The sequence below is a fragment of the Ictalurus furcatus genome, chromosome 20, assembly GCF_023375685.1.
Source record: "Ictalurus furcatus strain D&B chromosome 20, Billie_1.0, whole genome shotgun sequence".
Classification (NCBI taxonomy): Eukaryota; Metazoa; Chordata; class Actinopteri; order Siluriformes; family Ictaluridae; genus Ictalurus; species Ictalurus furcatus.
The window spans coordinates 10,766,911-10,788,693 of NC_071274.1; the positions used below are offsets into that span (position 1 = coordinate 10,766,911).

At 40.1% G+C, this 21,783-nt stretch overlaps 1 protein-coding gene across 2 annotated transcripts in view; it reads left to right on the top strand.

Moving 5' to 3' along the window:
• The window catches only part of atp1a2a (ATPase Na+/K+ transporting subunit alpha 2a), a 94,886-nt gene extending 80,872 nt beyond the window's left edge, over positions 1–14,014 (top strand). The window contains exons 21-24 of one of the 2 annotated variants that reach the window (XM_053651038.1): positions 8,359–8,489; positions 8,695–8,796; positions 9,345–9,436; positions 13,829–14,014. In XM_053651038.1, the coding sequence (XP_053507013.1) occupies positions 8,359–8,489; positions 8,695–8,796; positions 9,345–9,436; positions 13,829–13,857 (354 nt within the window). In that variant the 3' untranslated portion in view covers positions 13,858–14,014. Of the gene's footprint in view, positions 1–8,358; positions 8,490–8,694; positions 8,797–9,344; positions 9,437–13,828 lie in introns of those variants that run through there. The other variant, XM_053651039.1, reaches the window with a different exon arrangement.
• Positions 14,015–21,783: the final 7,769 nt, after the last annotated feature.

Below are 21,783 nucleotides of genomic sequence, written 5' to 3' on the forward strand. Positions count from 1 at the left end.
AATATTGGAAAGTTGACGTGTACCAATGCTCTGAAGTGGGGCATTTGTTCATAGGGAAAAGGTTGGGGTACTTTTATTCATTAGATCGTGCAAACCAGACTGCAGGATTTAAAGACATGAAACTCAATCATTATGTAGTACATGGGGAATCTAGCAACACCCTAGTAACCAACTGGATTATCACAGAAACCTGCTCCCAACACCATAGCAACCACCTGGAATATCATAGCAACCACCTAACAACAACCTAGCAACCAGCTGAGATCATATAGAAACCTCCTAGAAACAACAACCTGGAACTCCAAACATCTAACTAACAACACCCTAGCAACCAGCTGGACCACAATAGCAACTAATTAACACCATAACAACTAGCAACTGACTAGCTACAGCCTTGCAACCAACTGGTATCATATTGAAACCTTCTATAAACACTGCAGCAACCACATAAGACCCGATAACAGCCTCCTAGTAAACACCCTAGCAACTATCTGAGTTTCCTTAGCAACCGACTAGCTACAGCATAACCAACTGGGATCATATTGAAACCTTCTAGAAACACCATAGCAACCACATGTGAACCCATTCCAGCAACCTAGCAATACCAATACCATCAGCTGGGATTACCTAGCTTCCACTACCATACAAAATGGCTAGCATAGCAGTGACTTAGTAGCACCCTTACTACTGGTTGAGTTAGTCTAGTAATCATCTTCCTACACTCTACTAAACAACCTAGGGCTGCACGATTTGGAGAAAAATTCTAATTGCGATTTTTCTGATCAAAATTGCAATTTGTAATTTAAAATGCGATTTACTATTATTTAAGAAAAGAGCTACAGGTTTATTGTGGTGGTTTGCACAGCATCAAAGAAAGACCAAGCATAATCACAAATTTATCTTCTAACACTACAATAAACAAACAAAACAATGCAATTTCTAGTTCTACTGTTTATTTAAAACCACTTCAAAATTGTGGCATTCTTTTTTTCAAATAAAGCTGGCATGATGCAAGCATCTGTCATGATAAATCAAGCAAATAACTACAGTATCTAGAATAAAGTTAAATTAACTTAAATATGAATAAAATCTTAAACTTTTAAGAACACAAACACACTGTAAACAATTCTACATCAGTAAAACACTTACCATAACCTAAATTAAGGTTACAACAATGATGGCAAAAGTTTTTGCCATTTAAAGTGCAAAGTTCATGAATAATTTTGAGGCCAAAAAGCTAACAAGAAAACGTTCACGTCTTGATTGCATCACATTTTCACACTGTTCAGGGTAATGTGCTTAAAGATTTTTTGACAAAAAGAGCAGCATATCCACTCTCTCTGGTTTGAGGCATGACAGTTGACATGTTACTATATTGCCTGCTGCACTGAAGAGTCTTTCTGACGGTGTGCTTGTGGAAGGAACACACAGGTATCAGGAAGCCAATCTGCTCCACCTGGAAAAGTTAACCTGGTGCTGTTTCGACCAGGCCAGGGGATCCTCTTCTAGCCACCTAGTGCATCTTTCAATCCAGAAGCGATGTTTTCTCCCGTATAGTCAATTGGAAAGTATGATGTTTGTAAACAATGACTCTTTAATTCAAAATCCACACATAGGAAATGAACAGTGAGGCTCTGATATGGTTCAGTCGTCCTGCTGGACCACATGTTAGTTGTTGTCACTTAATATTCCACATCTTTCAGCTCAGCTTCAACCTTCTTCCTGCACGTATCGTACAGTTTTTGAATGGCTTGAGTAAAGAACATATCATAGGGAAAGTGATGTATTTTATTGAGCGTTACAATAAGATTCTTAAAACCATCTTTTGTGTGAGCATTAATCAGCACCATCTTTTTAGCCATGTAACTTGTTATGGTGTCTGTTATTTCGCAGTACCTTCGTGAAGATTTGTCAAAGGGTGTGGCACTTTCTATTGCTTGAAAAATTGAAGTTTTCTTGGAAGTCAGTCGTGGTGATTTCGACGAATCCATGTGTTCACCAGTGGACCTTCTGGCCATGCATTCATCATAGATGTGTCTGTGATACTTCTGCAGGTGTTGATACAGGTTGGTTGTGTTGCCACATGTGGTCGACACAGGCATTCGGCAGGTTTTACAAAGTACTTGCCTTTGAAGTACATCAGAACATTGAAATCCAAAATAAATTCGAAATATATGTGGTGCTTTTTTTTTTTTTTTTTTTTTTTAAGGTATCAAATCATCGGCAGGACTTTACTCTTCTACAGACACACTTTGTTGTGGAGTTGTACCGCTCCTGCTCATCTTTTCCAAATGACATTCTTGGCTCATTCGCTCAGCATGTGCAGTGTTAATGTCCCCAATTGGTTAAACTCTGCAGCAAACATAAAATGCTCAGGAAGCAAACCATCAATGACTAAGTGGATGCTTGTTCCCATATTTGATAGCCCTTAATTAAAATAATTGCAACTCTTGCAATTTGAAAATTGGCTGCATTTTAGCATTTATAACCAACATTACTACCATTTTACCCTTTACATATTACTTTTAGCAATTTACCCTTTACATGCTTAACTGTTACACATTTTCAACATTTTTAAATCAATGACAACAAAACATTGTAATATCCTTTACCACTTTTAGCATGTTTAGCAGGCTCTGTCAAGCCAACATCAAAGTTTGTTCATGAACTTTAGCCATCTAGTTGTTTAAAATCATAACTATATAGTTCAAATGCATACAACATTAAGTGACTTGGAGCTGATATAATGGTACAAAACAGTGCTGACAATTTAGTTATAGTTTAATTAGCTGAAACAGTTAAATAAGATAATAATAATAAGCAGAAACAGAACAAACTGTAACATCCCAATTATTCCCATGACGTGGGATTCAACGTCTTTTTTTTTTTAATGCAAAAACTCAAATTACTTCCTCTTTACTAGCACTTTTCACTACATAGGGTGTGATTTATACTGTGAGTGTCACCTGAGTGTCACGACTTCCCCTTTAAGCAGCGTGCTGCAGAGCATGTGAATGCAGCTGCCGAGCATGGTGCGCGAGCACCTGCTTTTTCGTTGTTGACAATCGTGACATTTGGACACATGCATTTGTTGTGTTTTGTTATGTCTCCTCCCTGTTGTGTCATTGGCTATTGTTTCACATGTGTCTGAATTGCCCTCAGCCGTCAGCTATTACGAGGCTGATTATGTTTGTATATATACCGCTCGCCTCCCAGCACACAGCGCGGAATATTGGATAGATTAGATACTTTGTTTACGTTCCTTACCATAGTCATAGTCCAAGCTGGTTTCTCCGCTCCCAGTCTCTCGCGATTGTTTATGTTTCATGTTTGGTATATCGACCCTGTATCCCGTGACCGTGACCTTGATTCCTGCTTTGTCCCTTGTATGCCTGTTTGCTGATCGTCTGACCTTTTGCATGTTTCTGGATTACATTATTGGATTAAATTTTGGATTTACCTGCCTGTGTCTCTCTCAATAAAACTGTTAACCTGCGATTGCATCCCTCCTCATCTCCGTTGCGTCACGATACGTGACAGAATATTCCGCCGTAACATGGATGCAGCAGGAAGACAGGGGAGCTCATGATGCGGTTCGGGAGTCCGGAAGTGAGGGTCGAGCTAGAACAATTTTTTTTGGGGGGGGGGGGGGGGGTAAGTCTGGCAGGCAAACCTGCCCTGCTGTTTACCCACTACTACAGGCAAGCTCATGCAGAGCCCCAGCCGGAGGTTAACCTGGCGACCTCAGAGCTCGAACCTGAGACCCACGAGGTGGGCTCACCTGCCAAGCTCCAGCTAGAGGTCAACAGGGAGGCCCCAGCACCAGAGCTCCAGCCTGAGGTTCAGGAGGGGGTCTCGGCCCCACAGATCCACTGTAAAGCTCAGTTACTGTCCCAAGGGTCTGTTAACACGGACAACCAAGCCCTGCTCACGTCCAAGTCTGCCAACACGGCCGACCAGGTTCTGCTCAAGCCCAAGTCTACTGACATGGCCGACCAAGTTCTGCTCAAGCCCAAGTCTACTGACACGGCCGACCAAGTTCTGCTCAAGCCCAAGTCTACTGATATGGCCGACCAAGTTCTGCTCAAGCCCAAGTCTACTGACACGGCCGACCAAGTTCTGCTCACGCCCAAGTCAGCTGACACGGCCGACCAAGTTCTGCTCACGTCCAAGTCTGCTGACTTGACCAACCAAGTGTCTGCTGAACCGGACAACAAAGCTCAGCCCACGTCCAAGTCTGCTGACCTGACCAACCAAGTGTCTGTTGACATGGACAACCAAGCTCTGCTCATGTCCACGTCTGCTGATCTGACCAACCAAGTTATGCTCACGCCAGAGTCAGAAAATGCGTTCGACCAAGTTCTGCTCACACCCGAGTTTGCTGAAACAGACAACCAAGTTCAGCCTGCAAGCTCTGCTGAGTACGTCGCTCTGCTTTCCTGTTCAGCCGAGGATGTCTCTCCGCTTTCCTGCACTGCTGAATACATCGCTCTGTTATCCTGTTCAGCCGAGGACATCCCTCTGCTTTCCTGTTCAGCCGAGGACGTCCCTCTGCTTTCCTGTTCAGCCGAGGACGTCGCTCCGCTTTCCTGCACCACTGAGTACAGCGCTCTGTTTTCCTGCCCAGCCGCAGATGTTCCTCTCCTATCCTGCTCTGCTGAGAACGTCGCTCTGCTTTCCTGCACTGCGGAGCCCGTCGCTCTGCTTTCCTGCTCTGCTGTGAACGTCGCTCTGCTTTCCTGCTCTGCTGTGAACTTCACTCTGCTTTCCTGCAATGCCGAGGACGTCGCTGCGCTTTCCTGTTCTGCTGAGGACGCCGCTCCGCTTTCCTGTTCTGCTGAGAACGTCGCTCTGCTTTCCTGTTCAGCCGAGGACTTCGCTCCGCTTTCCTGTTCCGCCAACGACATCTCCCCGCTTTCCTGTTCAGCCGAGGGCGTCTCTCGGCTTTCCTGCTCAGCCGAGGACGTTCCTCTGCTATCCTGCTCTGCTGAGAACGTCGCTCCGCTTTCCTGTTCGGCCGAGGACATCACTCTGCTTTCTTGCTATGCTGGGAACTTCGCCCCGCTTTCCTGTTCCACCGAGGACGCCACTCTGCTTTCTTGCTCTGCCGTGAAGGTCGCTCTGCCTTTTTGTTGCGCTACGAACACCATGCGGTCTCCTGGTTCTGCTTGGGACGTTTTGCCCAGGGGGCCGGGGCCGCCAATGGAGATGGACGTTTCATGGCACTCCGGGAGGATTGCCCTTGGGGGGGGGGGGTCGGGGGGGGGGGGTTGTCACGACTTCCCCTTTAAGCAGCGTGCTGCAGAAAATGTGAATGCACGCTGCCGTGCATGGTGCGCGAGCACCTGCTTTTTCGTCGTTGATAATCGTGACATTTGGACACGTGCATTTGTTATGTTTTGTTATGTCTCCTCCCTGTTCTGTCATTGGCTATTGTTTCACGTGTGTCTGAATTACCCTCAGCCGTCAGCTATTATGAGGTTGATTATGTTTGTATATATACCGTGCGCCTGCCAACACACAGCGCGGAATATTGGATAGATTAGATACTTCGTTTACATTCCTTACGATAGTCATAGTCATAGTCCACGCTGGTTTCTCCACTCCCAGTCTCGTGATTGTTTGTTTCATGTTTGGTAGATCGACCCTGTATCCCGTGACCGCGACCTTGATTCCTGCTTTGTCCCTTGTATGCCTGTTTGCCGATCGTCTGACCTTTTGCATGTTTCTGGATTACGTTATTGGATTACGTTTTGGATTTACCTGCCTGTGTCTCTCTCAATAAAACTGTTAACCTGCGATTGCATCCGTCCTTATCTCCGTTGCGTCACGATACGTGACATTGAGATTCAACCAAAAAGATTAACTCTACTGATCAAAATTTATAATGATATACAAGTAGTTTGAACTATATGGATGTGTATAAACAACACACTGAAACTTATTACAAATGACTGAAGTGTAACTGTAGGTTATTGTTGTCCATTTCTTTCTTAACCAGTGGCAAAATAAAAACAACACTCTGACATTGTGCTCCTTTGAGTAGAACTATAATAACATATACACATTAGACTCTGAGGTATTGGCATAGGTTAAGGTATATTAGGTAATAGAGTTCCAGGAGGAAGGTAAGGTTTAACTATTAATGTTGATGTGAACAGTAATTAACCACTAGTTATTATACAAGAGCCATAGTTAGCTAGTAGTTCTGCAGGAGAAATGTAAGACTCTGTAATTACTTATAAATTGAACAGTATTGTAAAGTGTTAGCAAAATGATTTGTTTGTATCTTACTACAGCACACCCTCAGCCAGATGGACCATTTGATCATTTATTGATTTTGATATTTCATAGAACTCACCATGCCAAAGGAATTATTATTGCTTGCCAATCACTGACGTTTTCAAAATGGGTTGAATGTTTCCCATGTAGACACACAGAAGTTCTGTCAGTAAAAAATCTGGTGAGAGAAATTATTCCAAGAAGGGGCATGATGAGGAAATTATCTAGTGACAATGGCATTGATAGCCTATCAGAAAATCTCCAGATAGATCTGAAGGCATAATGTGATCATCTCCCCCTCATTATATATGTTATGTTTAAAAAGATGTTGACCTATCCAAGTAGCAACACCCAATGACCTCCCAGCCATACTCATTATACTTCAGGGTGTCCAGCAATATATTTACCCTGTTGCAGGGTTATTATCGTAAATGAAAACTATCAGTGAAAAAACATTTTCATTAACTGAAATAAAAATAAAAATGTAAGTTTCCAAATAAATGAAAACTAAACTGCAACTATAATGTCCACCTGCAGTATGAACGAAAACTAAATAGATTTTCAGAGAAGAAAACTTTTCAGAGAATAAAACGTTTTTGTATTTTAAATGTTGGGTGGTCTAACTTAAGAAAAGAGGCTGAATGGGGTGGATCCATCAATGTTGTTGAATCATAAATGATCAGTAGATGCCAGAGTAATATTTATTAGAACTCCTTGGCACAGCAGCGATTCAGTAGCAGTGGAGGATTCAGGGTGTAGTTTCTTAATACCATTATCAACTGAAATATATGTAGAAGTAATCTATTTTTGAATATTATTGGTGTTCCAAATCGATTGTTAGTTTGTAATAATAAATCAGATATAAATAGTAAGAGCTCCCCTCCATTGCACAAGTTGGTAAGCCCAACCATTGCCTCACAACACAATGCTTGATTACTGCTGTTTGACTGGGAGAGGGCAAAGGTAGCTTTGAAGATGAAGAGAAGCGCTGCCTAGCAGACTATTTTGCATTGCTGTTCAGAAGTGTACAGAAAAAATAATAAAGCATGAACTCAGAAGGAGGTAGGATAATATGCTTTAATCTAGCTAATGACACTCCACGTGCATTGTTGCCAGCTAGCTAATTCATTGCAATTGAGCTATAAATATCAATATAAGTTGGCGAAAAACAGCCTTGTTATGTTAGCTTAATTTTTTTTTATATATAGTTCCCATTATTATCAACAACAAGGTTGTTCACACTGGATGTCGTGTTCACACTGTGCACTACAGTGGCATGTTAAAATCTCACAATAAACAATGTGTACAAGTTTTAATCAGTTACAGTGTGCATTCATTTGGACTGTTATTATGACCTGTGGAAATTTTCGATGAAACAATCAATTGATCATAAATGCTTGTGGATGATTAGACAGATGGATGGATGGATGGGTAGAACTATAGAAAGATAGATAAGCAGAGAGAAATTATGTAATGACACTGTAGATATAACAAAGCTTATATTTAATTTAAAAAATAAATAAATATCAGGACACATACACATTCACAATTCAGTTCAAATAGAAACTGAAACTAAATTAAACTGAAATTGAAAAATACAAACAAAATAAAAACTAGCAATATTTTTAAAAATATATTAACCCTGCACTGTTGTAATCCTCTTTGTAGTGCACCAAGTGAGCCAGGGAAAGATACAGGTACTTGTTCCCATTAAGCAGCAGCATGGCTATTAGCCTTCTGGATGAGAGTTTCTTTTTTCTGAATAATTTAATTATATTGGCTAAATTCACCAATTATCTAAATGAAAACAGGTAAATTTAAAAAAATGTCCTGGCCACAAAGCAAAGTTTGAAGGAATTAATAGCCATTTTCTGTACTTTTGAGGCATAAGCAATTAGAAAATAACTACCCAGGAACCAAAAATGTGTTAAATAGTATTATCCACATGCAGATATCCATGAAAACACAGGCATACTAACACACTTGTACATTGATTTGAAAGTAAACGCACAGTAGCAGTAAAATTGTATTACTTATTTCTGTTTGTGCTCTTTTGTGTTTCTTTTTATTATTCAGACCTATGAGCAGCGCAAGATTGTAGAATTCACTTGTCACACATCCTTCTTTGTGAGCATTGTGGTGGTGCAGTGGGCAGACCTCATCATCTGCAAAACACGCAGAAACTCCCTTTTTCAGCAGGGCATGAAGTATGTGGTGTGAGAATGTATGAGAGAAAGAGATGTGCATGTATTGGGGAAAACAAACAAATTAACTCTTTTTAAAAATTTGAAAAGATTAGATACTTTGTTCTTCTGAGAACATTTGTATGCTTGTCTCAAGACTGTTATTCACACAGAAGAAGATTTTTAGTGTCAGTCCTGATGGAACCCCATTTAATTTCCTGTCCTGTAGAAATAAGATTCTGATCTTTGGCCTGTTTGCTGAGACAGCCCTTGCTGCCTTCCTGTCCTACTGCCCTGGAATGGATGTTGCTTTGCGCATGTACCCACTCAAGTAAGACAGACAGACAGACTCTCTCTCTCGCACTCACTCACTCACACACACACACAAATACACACTTTGTACTTTATTACTACCTTTGGTTTATGTATTGCAGTACCTAAATAATATCGGGCCTAATCCCAACTCTAGTCCTAACCTTGGTAACTGTAATTAAATCTTTTGTCTCTTTTTATTTTTCTTTCAAAATTTCAAAAATTGTCCATGTAATGTAAAAAACAAATTTCTTCATGGAGGCCAGTTACATTTTCCCACATTTTCCTTTTTACAAAGTTAAAATGGTATTGTATATTGATCACACACACACTTGGCATACAGTTACTGACCAAAGTTGCGTTCCCCATATAAATAATCATAGCACAAAAAAAATCTTCCTTATGTATTTGAATGACTCTTATGAACACACTATACCATTTTATGAATATCACTTAGATACAATGACTCAGAAATGCAAAACATCTCAATCTCTCACCCTCTTCTTTTTTTTTTCCAACTCCCTCACTCTCTGCTCTGTCTCTCCATTCTACTTTCTCTCTTTTTAGGGTCTACTGGTGGCTCTGTGCTCTTCCATACAGCCTGCTCATCTTTATCTATGATGAAATCCGCAAATTAATTCTGAGGAGGAGGCCAGGAGGTGAGTGAATCAAACATGATTAATATGAGTTCTACTTGCTTTCATTTCAGATGTAAATGGTCTGCACTTATATAGTGCCTTTTAATCTTAACGGTTCTACAAAGTGCTTTACACTGTTTCTCATTCACCCATTCTCACACACACACTCACACACCAATGGCAGCAGAGCTTCCATTGGGAACAACTTTGGGGTTCAATGTCTTGCCCAAGGACACTTCAGAATGTGGAGGCATGTGGGCCAGGAAACGAACTGCCAACCCTACAACCCACCCTACCACCTGAGCCCCACAGATGTCCACTGCAGTTTCCTTCAGAACTACTGGAGTATTCCCATTTGCTCATTTCCTAGACAAGTGCTAATAGCAAAATGATCACCTTGTAACTGTGACCTCACATGTCTCTCCACTATGTTATGCTTGTCCTTTTTCCTATTTTTATTTTATCAAGGAATTGAGGAAGTATAGCACACTATATTACATTTCTTGCTAATTCAGCACTGTCAAGAAGAGTGTACATTAACACACAACTTGCAGGATGGTTGTTTTCATTTTTAAAACAGACAGGTGGCCTATTGTTTGTGTCAGCATGGGTGCTGTGGTTGGAGACTAACTGATTCCTTGCTGCGGAGACCAGTAACCCTAGCCGGTCAGCTCTCCCATCCATCCTGCTCTCCAATTTCTGCTCTCTGCACAATAAACTGGACTACATCCGACTCCATCAGGCAAGGCTGCATGAGTTTAGAGACTGCTGCATCTTTGTCTTCACAGAGACATGGCTCAGCGACCGAGTTCTGGATGCTGCCATTCAGCTAGACAGGCTCACCTCATTTTGTGCCCACAGAAATGCAGCTTTGTGCAGTAAGGCTCGCGGTGGTGGCTAGTGTGTTTACCAGCGCTAATACTAAGGAGACACTCTGTGAACTATATGGGGCTATTAGCGAACAGCAGAACACACACCCCGATGACCTACCGGTTGGCCCCACCCCCACAGTGACCTCATGGATAATGGCGACATGCGGTGCATGTGGCAGGGCATTCAGGCCATCATCAACTACAGGACAACATCACCCGCCTGTGACAGTGACATCTCCCTTCCAGATGTGCTGAACAACTTCTGCACTCGGTTTGAGGTGCAGGATGACATGGTGGCGAGGAAGACCACCCCTCCTCCCAATGATTGGGTGCTATGTCTAACCATGGCTGTTGTGAGGAAAACTCTACGCACAGTCAACCCACGGAAGGTTGCTGGATCAGATAACATTCCTGGCAGAGTGCTCAGAGGATGTGCAGACCAACTGGCAGATGTCCTCACTGACATCTTCAACATCTCCCTGAGCAGCGCCATCATTCCAACGTGCTTCAAGGCCACCACCATTGTCCCTGTGCCAAAGAAATCTTCAGTGTCCTGCCTCAATGACTCCCGTCCCATTGCACTCACATCCATCATCAAGAAGTGCTTCAAGAGGCTTGTCATGAGGCACATCATGGCCTTGATGCCCCCTCACTGGACCCGCTGCAGTTCGCCTATTGCCCCAACCGCTCAACAGATGATGCCATCGCCACCACCCTACATCTGGCCCTCACCCACCTGGACAAAAAGGACACCTATGGAAACAGCATCTCCAATACCACCACACTGAGCACGTTGGCACATCCCACAGGGATGTGTGCTCAGTCCACTGCTGTTCACGCTACTGACTCACAACTGTGCAGCAATGCACAGCTCAACTCACAACAAGTTCGCTGATGACACGGCCGTGGTGGGTCACATCAGCAAGAATGAAGAGTCAGCATACAGAGAGGAGGTGCAATGGCTAATGGACTGGTGCAGAGCCAACAACCTGTCTCTGAACAAAACGAAAGAAATGGTTGTTGACTTCAGGATAACTCTATGCTGAACATCGACGGCTCCTCCGTAGAGATTGTCAAGAGCGCCAAATTCCTTGGTGTTCACCTGGCAGAGAACCTCACCTGGTCCTTCAACCCCAGCTCCATAGTCAAGAAAGCCCAGCAGTGCCTATACTTTCAGAGAAGTCTGAAAAAAGCCCATCTCCCACCCCTCATCCTCACCATGTTCTACAGAGGAACTGCTGAGAGCATCCTGAGCAGCTGCATCACTGTCTGATTTGGAAATTTCACTTTATTGGCTTGCAAGACCCTGCAGCGGATAGTGAGGACAGCTGAGAAGATCATCAGGGTCTCTCTTTCCTCCATCATAGACATTTACACCACACGCTGCATCCACAAAGCCAACAGCATTGTGGATGAGCCCCACATACCCCTCACACAAACTCGTCACCCTCCTGCCATCTGGAAAAAGGTACCCAAGCATCCGGGCCCTCACAGCCAGACTGTGCAACAGCTTCCTCCCCATGCCATCAGACTCCTCAATACTCAGAGACTGGACTGACACACACACACGCACATACACACACGCGCACACATGCACTGAACTGAACACCATCCCACTCCCACTGCAATATTTGCACATTCCTGCATTGACTGTATTCCATTTTTTGCTGCTACTGTACTTTATAAAAAATATCGTATTTAATTTCTTGTCACTATTATACACTTTACCTGGCTGCTATTGCAATAACTGCTATGTCTATATTTGGTATATGTTATTCTGCTGAATAATAAGTCATAGCATGTTATGTTTACATTGACACCATTTTTAAATTATATTGTTACTCTTTGGCACCTATCTTTTGCACTACCTGTTATAACAGTCACTTCCACACTAAAACTGTGCACTGGTTGGCGCTACATTGTCACTTACTGTGCCTATTTTCCTGTTTTAGTAGTACTGTAATGTCTTGTGGTGTTAGCACACGTTTGCATGTGCACGTTATGTAAAAATGTGTCGATCTTATTTAGTTCTGTCTCATCTCATATAGTTAGTGTGTTGTTTTATGTAGCTCCACAGTCCTGGGGGAACGTTGTTTCAATTCACTGTGTACTGTACGAGCTGTATATGGTTGAAATGACAATAAAGCCACTTGAAATTGAGGTGTCAGAACACATCACAGCTTGCTGTGTATGGGGCTGCGTAGCCATAGACCAGTCACAGTGACCCCTGTCCACAGCTGAAAGCACTTACAATGGGCAAACGAGCATCAGAAATGGAAGATGGTGCAATGGTAGAAAGTAGCCTGGCTTCTTTTACATCATGTGGAGAGCCGGGTGTGTGCGTGTCACTTACCTGGGGAAGACATGGCACCAGGATTCACTATGGAAGAAGGCAAGCTGTCAGAGGAAGTGTGATGCTCAATAATGCGCCCTGCCACACTAAAAAAATTGTTCAGCAAAGGTTTGAGGAACATGATTTGGCCTCCAAATTCCCCAGATACTCAGTCTGATCAAGCATCTGTGGATAGTGCTGGACAAACAAGTTCGATCCATAGAGGACCCAACTCACAACCTACAGGACTTAAAGGATCTGTTGCTAATGTGTTGGTGCCAGATACCACAGCACGCCTTCAGTGGTCTTGTGGATTTCATGCCTCGACAGTTCAGAGCTGTTTGGTGGCACATTCAGCTGATCAGTGTATACAAATGTATATATTGATTTATGTAAATGGTGAAGTGTATGTATGTATGTGTATGTATGTGTATGTATATATATATATATATATATATATATATATATATATATATATATATATATATATATATATATATATATATAATATGCATACATACACACACAATGCTGTGAAAAAGTATTTGATTTCTTCTGTTTTTTGTGTATATCTCACACTATATTGTTTCAGAAATGAAAACAAAATCTAATGCCCTTGCACCCTCGCATGTTGGGGCTGCTCTTCCAGGGTAACGCCATTCCATTTTTTTTTTTTTAAATCATTTATATGTTAGGAGTGTATTATGATGTAAAACTATATATGACTATATGTTTGACCATAACCAAATATTGGCATGTAGATGTCATCAGGTCAAGATTTGTATAAAATATGTGAAGTTTGGTACAGATTGAACATTGTATGCTTGAGTTATAACAACTTCCTGTTTAATAGCAGTAATAGCACTCTTTAGCACTTAGCTAAGTGCTGCTAGCATGTTTTAACATATTTCTAGCATGTTGTTAGCATGTTTAGAATTTGTTGCCATATTTTATATGTTGCTTGGAATACTTCAGTGTAAAACATGTCACTTCCTGTTGCCAGGAATATTGAACATATTGCATTATATATATATATATATATATATATATATATATATATATATATATATATATATATATATATATATATATGTGTGTGTGTGTGTGTGTGTGTGTGTGTGTGTGTGTGTGTGTATGTGTGTGTGTATTTTCTTTACATAACTTACTGTTCATATTTATTCAGTCTTTTCTCCTCTGTTCTCTTCACAGGTTGGGTGGAAAAAGAGACCTACTATTAATGGATATAAGCTGTATCAAGGTGTATAATCCAAATGTGGTGTTATGGTTTGAACAAGGGTTTCTAATTCCAGTAGTGTGATGTCCTGCTTTAATGGATTTACTCTTTCCCAACCTTAAAGTACCTCATTAATCTTATCAGTGTGTTATCAGGGTTGCATAAATTATTCTATGATACTGATGTAAAAATTTATCTTGAAATTTTGTGAATCCTTTAGAATTTTCTATATTTCTGCATAAATATGACTTAAATCATCATATTTTCACACAATTCCTAAATACAGAGAACCCACTTAAACAAATGAGATAAATATATTATACTTGGTCATTTATTTATTGAGGAAAATGATCCAATATTATGCATCTGTGAGTGGCAGAATTATGTGAACCTTTGCTCTTGGTATCTGGTGTGACCACCTTTTGCAGTAATATCTGCAATGAAATGTTTCTGGTAAGTGTTGCTCAGTCCTACACATTGGCTTGGAGGAATTTTGGCCCATTCAGCTTCAACTCTGGGATGTTCTTCTATGGGACGTTCTAGAACACTTCTATGGTAAACTATGGTACTACTTCCACCATGGTTCACAGATGGTATAAGGTATTTATGCTGGAATCCAGTGTTTTCCTTTCTCAAAACATAACACTTCTCAAAAAAAAAAAAAAAATTCCTATTATTGGTCTCTTCCTTCCACAAACTATTTTCCCAATAATCTTATGGCTTGTCCATGTGAGTGTTAGCAAACTGCAGATGTGCATCAATGTTCTTTTTGGAGAGCAGAGGCTTTCTCCTTGCAACCCTGTGATGCACACCATTGTTGTTCAGTATTCAACAATGGTGGACACAGGAACATTAACATAACTCTCCAGTGTGAGAGTCCTTTAGTGATCTTTGTTGGTCGACCACAACTTGGGAGGGTAACAATGGTCTTTAATTTCCTCCATTTGTACACAATCTGCATGACTGTGGATTGGTGGAGTCCAAACTCTTTAGATATGGTTTTGTAAACTTTTCCAGCATTATGGACATCAATAACTCTTTTTCTGACGTCCTCAGACATCTCATTTGTTCGTGCCATGATACACTTCCAGAAGCATCTGTTGTTAAGACTTTGATAGATCCCTGTTCTTTAAATAAAACAGGGAGCTCACTCACAACTGATTGTCATCCCAGTAATTGAAAACATCTGACTCTAATTTCACCTTAAAATTAACTGCTAATCCAAGTGGTTCACTTACTTTTGCCACTCACTGATATGCAATATTGGATCATTTTCTTCAATAAATAAATGAACAAGAATAATATTTTGTCTCATTTGTTTAATTTGGGTTCTCTTTATCTACTTTTAGGATTTCCGATGATGATTTAGGTCATTTATGTAGAAATATAGAAAATTCTAAAGGGTTCCCAAATTTTCAAACGCCACTGTATTAAAAAAAATAAATATAAATAAAAACCTTTTGACTATTTTTATTCATCAGAAACTTTCATTCATTCATTCATCTTCAGTAACTGCTTTGACCTGTCCTGGTCAGGGTTACAGAGGATCCCTAGCCTATCCTGAGAACACTGGGCTCAAGGCAAGAATACACCCTGTATAAGACACCAGTCCATCGTAGAGCACCATGAGTCATTGATAAATTAAGCCTATGAGTGTAGATCTAAAGAGAACTTTTTTGTTCATTACGTTCTGAGAGTGAATGCATATGCCCCATTGTAAAATGGTTTAATGTCACAATTCTGTAAGTGATTTTCTTTCTGATAGTGGATATGCAAGATGGCGTACAAAAATTTAGCTAGTTATCTAGTTGTGGTCAATTAGTATCATTAGCTTGCAATATGTTATTAGCTTTGAGGATACTTTACAGTTCTGTCATTATATCTAATACCTTAAACCAGGGAAATCATGCTACTGTTCACTATATAACAATACTTGAAAATCCCTGATATTTTGGGATTGGGTGACTGTCCCTTTGTTTACATAGGTATTGCATTTCTGCATTTTTGTGTCATTTCAGTATAATAAACTCAGTTTAATTGAGTTAAATGTTAGGTTAGTCAGTGTTAAGCATAATGCTCTGAACAATAAGATCCAGCAGTAAAATGCTGGAGACAATAAGTGTGAAAATTTCAATAAAACACAACCATCAAGTGAGTCACTGTTGGTTTATTACTCCCACCTTCCAAATACTTGCCAACTAAGTCCTACCATTTAGGCCAGTGGACATGGCACCACTAAAGCCTCCTGATTCCTCTGGAAAATTGCCAGAGTTCTCCCTAACAAATCCAACCCTCCTGATTCCTCTGGAAAACTGCCAAAGTTCTCCCTATATCTTGTTTAAATTCTCAAATGTTTTTTTTTTCTTTTCATTATTGCAAACTGCTACTAAAGCTCAAGAACTAACAGCAATTTGATCATGAGTGGTGCATCTCTCTATATTCAATGTCAAATATATTAAATTGGCAATCAAATTGGCAATCTGTTTTGTCTTAGTAGGTGAGAACTGTTCCTTAGTCTGTTGTATATCCTGCTATGGCCCTTGAAACCAATGCCATTTGAGAGTTTTGGAAGCTAAAAAAGTTATGTGCAATTTCCTAGGAATAAATGAATATGAAATACAATACATTTTCTGTTGGATTTTTCATTCACTCATTCTTCTTCATTAACAACTTTATCCTGATCAGGGTTGTGGTGGATCTGTAGCCTATCCTGCAAACACTGGGGGTGAGGTGGAAATAAACCCTGGATAGGATGGAGTCCATTGTAGGACAACATGCACACATATATTCACATACCTAGGGGAAATTTAGCATAGCTGTTCCCTCTTTCTAGTAAGTTTTTATGAGGTGCCAACGCTACCCTCTGCACTGTTAATCTCTGTACCAGGCACTTTGGAATTTACAAGAACATGTGGTTATCAAGTTTTTTTTTGTAATTGAAATATAATGTTACCTTATTAGTTAGCACAATATCAACACAATGTCCTGCCTCATCTAAACAAACAGTAACACCAAGGCAGCCTCTGTAGCAAGTGTTTTTAGCTACCTAGATAAGCATTTTAAAATTATATTAAAAGATGAGTTTCATTTTGATTCAGTAGAATGGATTCAGTGTATGTTTATTTAAGGTTGCTTTTTTCCCTCTCAAGTGATGCAACAGAGAAGTGTTCTCCCTGTGGCCATCTGTGAACTTATCACAGATCACAGATAGTGACCAGCCCACTTATGCTGCTCTGTGAAGTTCAAATGATGCAGTTGGCTAACTTCAATTGTCTTAGGGGAAGCACTTTTTAGCCTTCACCCTCCCTGGTTGATAACTGTTATATGATAGTGGAGAGCTGGCTGCTGGGTGGAAAATGGCAGGCGGCCCACCCGACAGCCAGCTGGTGTGGTTTTCCAAACTAGACATACTTACTGGTTATAGAGAATAGTTAATCGATCCGATTACATGAAATGCCATTTTAGTAGAAAAAAAATAAATAATGCTCATGATATAAATAATAAAATGAGTAAATGCAGCAATAAATGAGTCAATGTATTGTAAAATAATAAAATAAATATTACTGATTATTAAAACAATATTATTTCATTATACTCATTTTTCCAAAAACATCATCAAATTTCCTTTATGTCAAAATGGCCTTTTCCAAAATAATTTCATAATGCCCTGTTTTCATTTCATAATGAGGCTTTTAATTCATGATGATAGTTTTATTTCATTCTGTCTTAAGCTGTCAGTAAACATCAGTGGGGTGGAGTCAGAGCATCATTGGTTTCTCAAACATTCAGGCCAATGCAACAGCTCACCAAATACAATCATTAAATTAAACGTGCAAGCAGCATTTAATGGAAAATAAATTAAACAAATGACAAGATTACAGACATTTTTAAGAACTGGCACCAGGAAGGAACCAAGAATCTTTAGAAGTGAAGCTTGTCGTTTATTACAGTGCACCACCCAGAGAATGCACATTTGTTTTGATGCCGAGGAAAGCTTCCAAGGTGAAAATGAGCACACAAACGCGTTAGTTAAAATGTTAACAGACACTGGGTCATATCTTTTGAACAAATGAATATCAAAATCCTGTTCAGTCATTTTTGTGCGGGTTTGTCCACTGATAATTTCATAATTTTCCTACGTATGGTTCATAGGGCTGCCATAGACTCCCAGTTGAGAATAATAATAATAAGATGAAGAAGAAAACTAACTGATACAATAGGTGCCTACGCACTTCCTTTGGTGCTTGGACCCTAATTATAGATTCAAGCAGCGATTAAAGGGGCCAAGCACCAAAGGCACAGTAAGCGCAATGTGGAGCCTGAAGAGCACGAAGAGGAGAAATAGAATGTACATGAATGAATAAAAGATAGGTTCAGAAGCACCTCTGAGAATAAGATTGAACAGGAAATTTATTTGCATGGCAAGAGGTTCAATGTTTACTGCAAAGCTGAGCAACAAAAAAATGGAACCGAATGACAAACAATTAAAGACACTTTAAAGAACTTGAACTCCATGGGAATCGAACATAGGGCCTTTTGAACTAAAGCTTGTTGTTTATCACAGTGGGCCACACAGAGAATGCAGCTTTGGTGTGATGCTGAGGAGAGTATCCAAGGTGAGAATGAGCAGAGAAAAGCATTAGTTAGAAGGTTAACAGATACTGTATCATTTGAACAGATATGAATATCAAAATTATGTTTAGTGATTTGTCCACTGATCATCTGAACCAATTTTGGTAAGAATTGGACAAAATTTCTTTGAGGAGTAGCAAAAAAACTGAATACTGTACATTTCAAAATGTGACTACTGTAATGGGTGGAGTCTCACTGTAAGACATGCATGGTGATCAACATGAGGAGACTAATCTAAGGAACTAAATGTCTTTTCTCTATGACAAAATTTACAACAGCATTTGCATGTAGATGTCCTCAGGCCAGGATTCATATCAAACGTGAAGTTTCTTTCTAAGGAAATAGCTTACTAAGCTCAATGTCATATTGATATTAAATGCAACCCATAGTAATTAAACATCATTTCATTTCTCATTTTATTTATATTTAATGAAGTTATTATAATATCTATTTTTATATTAAATTATTTATTTATAACTAAGCACATTTTCTTTATATTTTTGCACTTTTATTTTTGTTTATCAGTTTAAGATTTGTTCCCCCAGTACAGTGTCCATGTCTGCTGATAATATTTTGTTTTGGGGGGTTTAAATCAAAACATGGAAACTGGATTTGACATTTCTAGTGATATCTGGCAACCGTGAGTTTAAATGAAGTGAATTAGGAAGTTGAAGCAGATGATGTACAGAGTTACTTGTCATCATAATGGCTTCTTTGCAGTATTTCCACATTTGTTCGGTTGACTGAGGAGATGAAAAACAGTGTGAAAGTAACTGTTGCATGGTGTAGATGCATTTTGGAGTTGCAGTTTTTATCCTGATTGTATTATACAACTCCGAACAGGTCACTCGCACCGGTGCGAATAAATATTTATTCACAGTCGCACAAAATACTTTTCAGTCACAAATGTGAGTGAAATGGTCGCACTATAGAGCCCTGAGTTTATCTGCAAAGTTTTTTCCCGTTTGGCACGATGACATTTAATATCCCCGACAACCTCTGTAGTGCCATTTAGCATCATGTTAATGTCCTTGATTTCTCCTTGCACAAAGCGCTGGAGCTCGAAGCGAACCTAGCAGCTCGAGGGCTAAAATGCTAACTCAATTTCGGGGTTTTGGCACTACAAAATGACGTCATCCCTGCGCCGCTCTATGGTGATTGGCTGTAAGCGTAGGAAGCGCTTGATTTGATTTGCAGTGGAGTTTTCTATTAGCGGAGGACGAAATTTAAACGTTAATATCGCAGTCGATCATGTTCATTTAATCGTGGGCAGTCAAAATCGTAATTGCGATCAATATTCGATTAACTGTGCAGCCCTAGGCCACCGTCATTGCTGTTGAAGAGGTTACAGACCCAATGCTTTGCATCAACTTGCAAGGAGTAAGCTCTCTTATAGGTGTTTTGTATAAAGCCATTTTTTCATTTTTATTTATTTATTCATTTTCATATGATACATTTACATGTGATTCATATTCGTGTGATTCATATTCATGTGATTCATTTTCATGTGATTCATATCCGTGTGATTCATTTACATGTGATTCATTTACTGATTTGCTTCTCTTTAAATCCAGTTTTCGACTGTGATATTACAAAGGTCTTTCCAGATTATTACTTGCCACACTGTATGAGATAACCCCAGTAAAACTGCCTGAATTCTATAATATAATTTGTTCACCATGTTAGGTTTAAAACCTCTAAAAACAGAGTCGCAATTGACAAACATTACTCCGTTCCAGTTCACATCCTTCAAAGCATTGGCATGTTTTGTTTACTCTCACAATCCCCCAAACACACACACACCCAAAGTCTCCATAAAAATAAAAATAAAAATGAGACAGCAGTGTTTCCCACAATAACCAAAAGTTGTCCACAATGTGAAAACAACTCGGAGAGTAAGCTGAACTAATCAAGAAAATTACCAAGACAAAAAGTTCCAGTAAGAGAAAAAGCCCCCACTGACTTCAAGTCTGATAAACAGTCTGCACACAATAACAAAAATAATGCCTTACACTTTTAAAGACTTGTAAGAAATGATATAACAGTGTAGCACGTAAAGCCGAGGAAAAACACTAATACAGTTAAATAAACATAAACTCTAACCCAGTCAGAGCCTCAAAACAGAGAACCACATTAATACCGAAGTAGATTTAAGAGGAGTGAGTTCACAAAATCTAGGTGAAGTAATGCAATGACGATATCTTCAATAAAAATTCGAATACTGTACAGCTGGAAGGCCGAGTGAAAAAATAAAAATAAAAGAAGAGCGAAAAAGATGCCGCTGTGTAAGTGATACAGTTCACCCCGATATCAAGAGTTTAACATAGTCTCCTGCTTCCTCCGCTGAAATAAAGATGGTCAAATCCCTCACTTTAATCCACTGGAGCTCTCTCGAACGGTGTAAAATGTCAACATAGTCACTGTGATAGTGGAATCTGCACACAATAGCTCGTGGTCGTTCGCCAGACTTGGGCTTCGGCTGAACGGTCCGGTGGGACCGGTCCAAAACCGGCTCCTTCTCCAGACCAAACGCCTCTTTTAACAAGGCCGCTACAGCAGCAGTTGTACATGTGTCAGTGCCCTCTGGAACTCCCACTATCATAACGTTATTGCACCGTGACCTCGACTCCAAATCCTCACATTTATTCTATAATTGAGTCATGGTCGGAGTGAGAGACTCTATAGTAGTCTTCATGTGAGCTATGTCATCGGTGCAACCGGAGAGAGTGTGCTCCATTTCTCCAACAGTACCTTTCAGTGTTGATATGGTAGCCTCGGTAACAACTTTATCACTAGCCAGCTGTGTTTTCACGGCCTGCAGGTCAAGCTGAACAGCAGACAGTGCAACCTTGAAAGTCTCCTGGAGCTCCTTTTCAAAAATATCGGTGATGTCCTTCCTCAGTAAAGCCAGCAGCTCGAGTCTGAGTGCGGCGAAGTCAGAGTCATCGCTCAGCGACGCGGATTCAGGGGAAGAAGGAGACTCACTCGCGGCGCGCACACATGGCCTCAGTCGTGTCTGAATGCTACCACGGGTTTTCATGTTCTTTCCAGACATTTTAACGTACCACAAAGTTAAAAGTGCAAACAAGGAAACAGAGTAGAATAAGTCAAAATCTATTTTATGAACGAAAAGTGCAAATTAATTACAATTTTAATCGAAATCAGGAGGAGCCTCGAACTTCGCGTCCTACTCCATCGAACTCCGAATTCGAATCCATTTTTTAAATTATTTAAGTATTCTCTTAATAATCTGTTGCTTTCTCATCATAGTTGGCTTCTGGGGATTATGACGCCCACA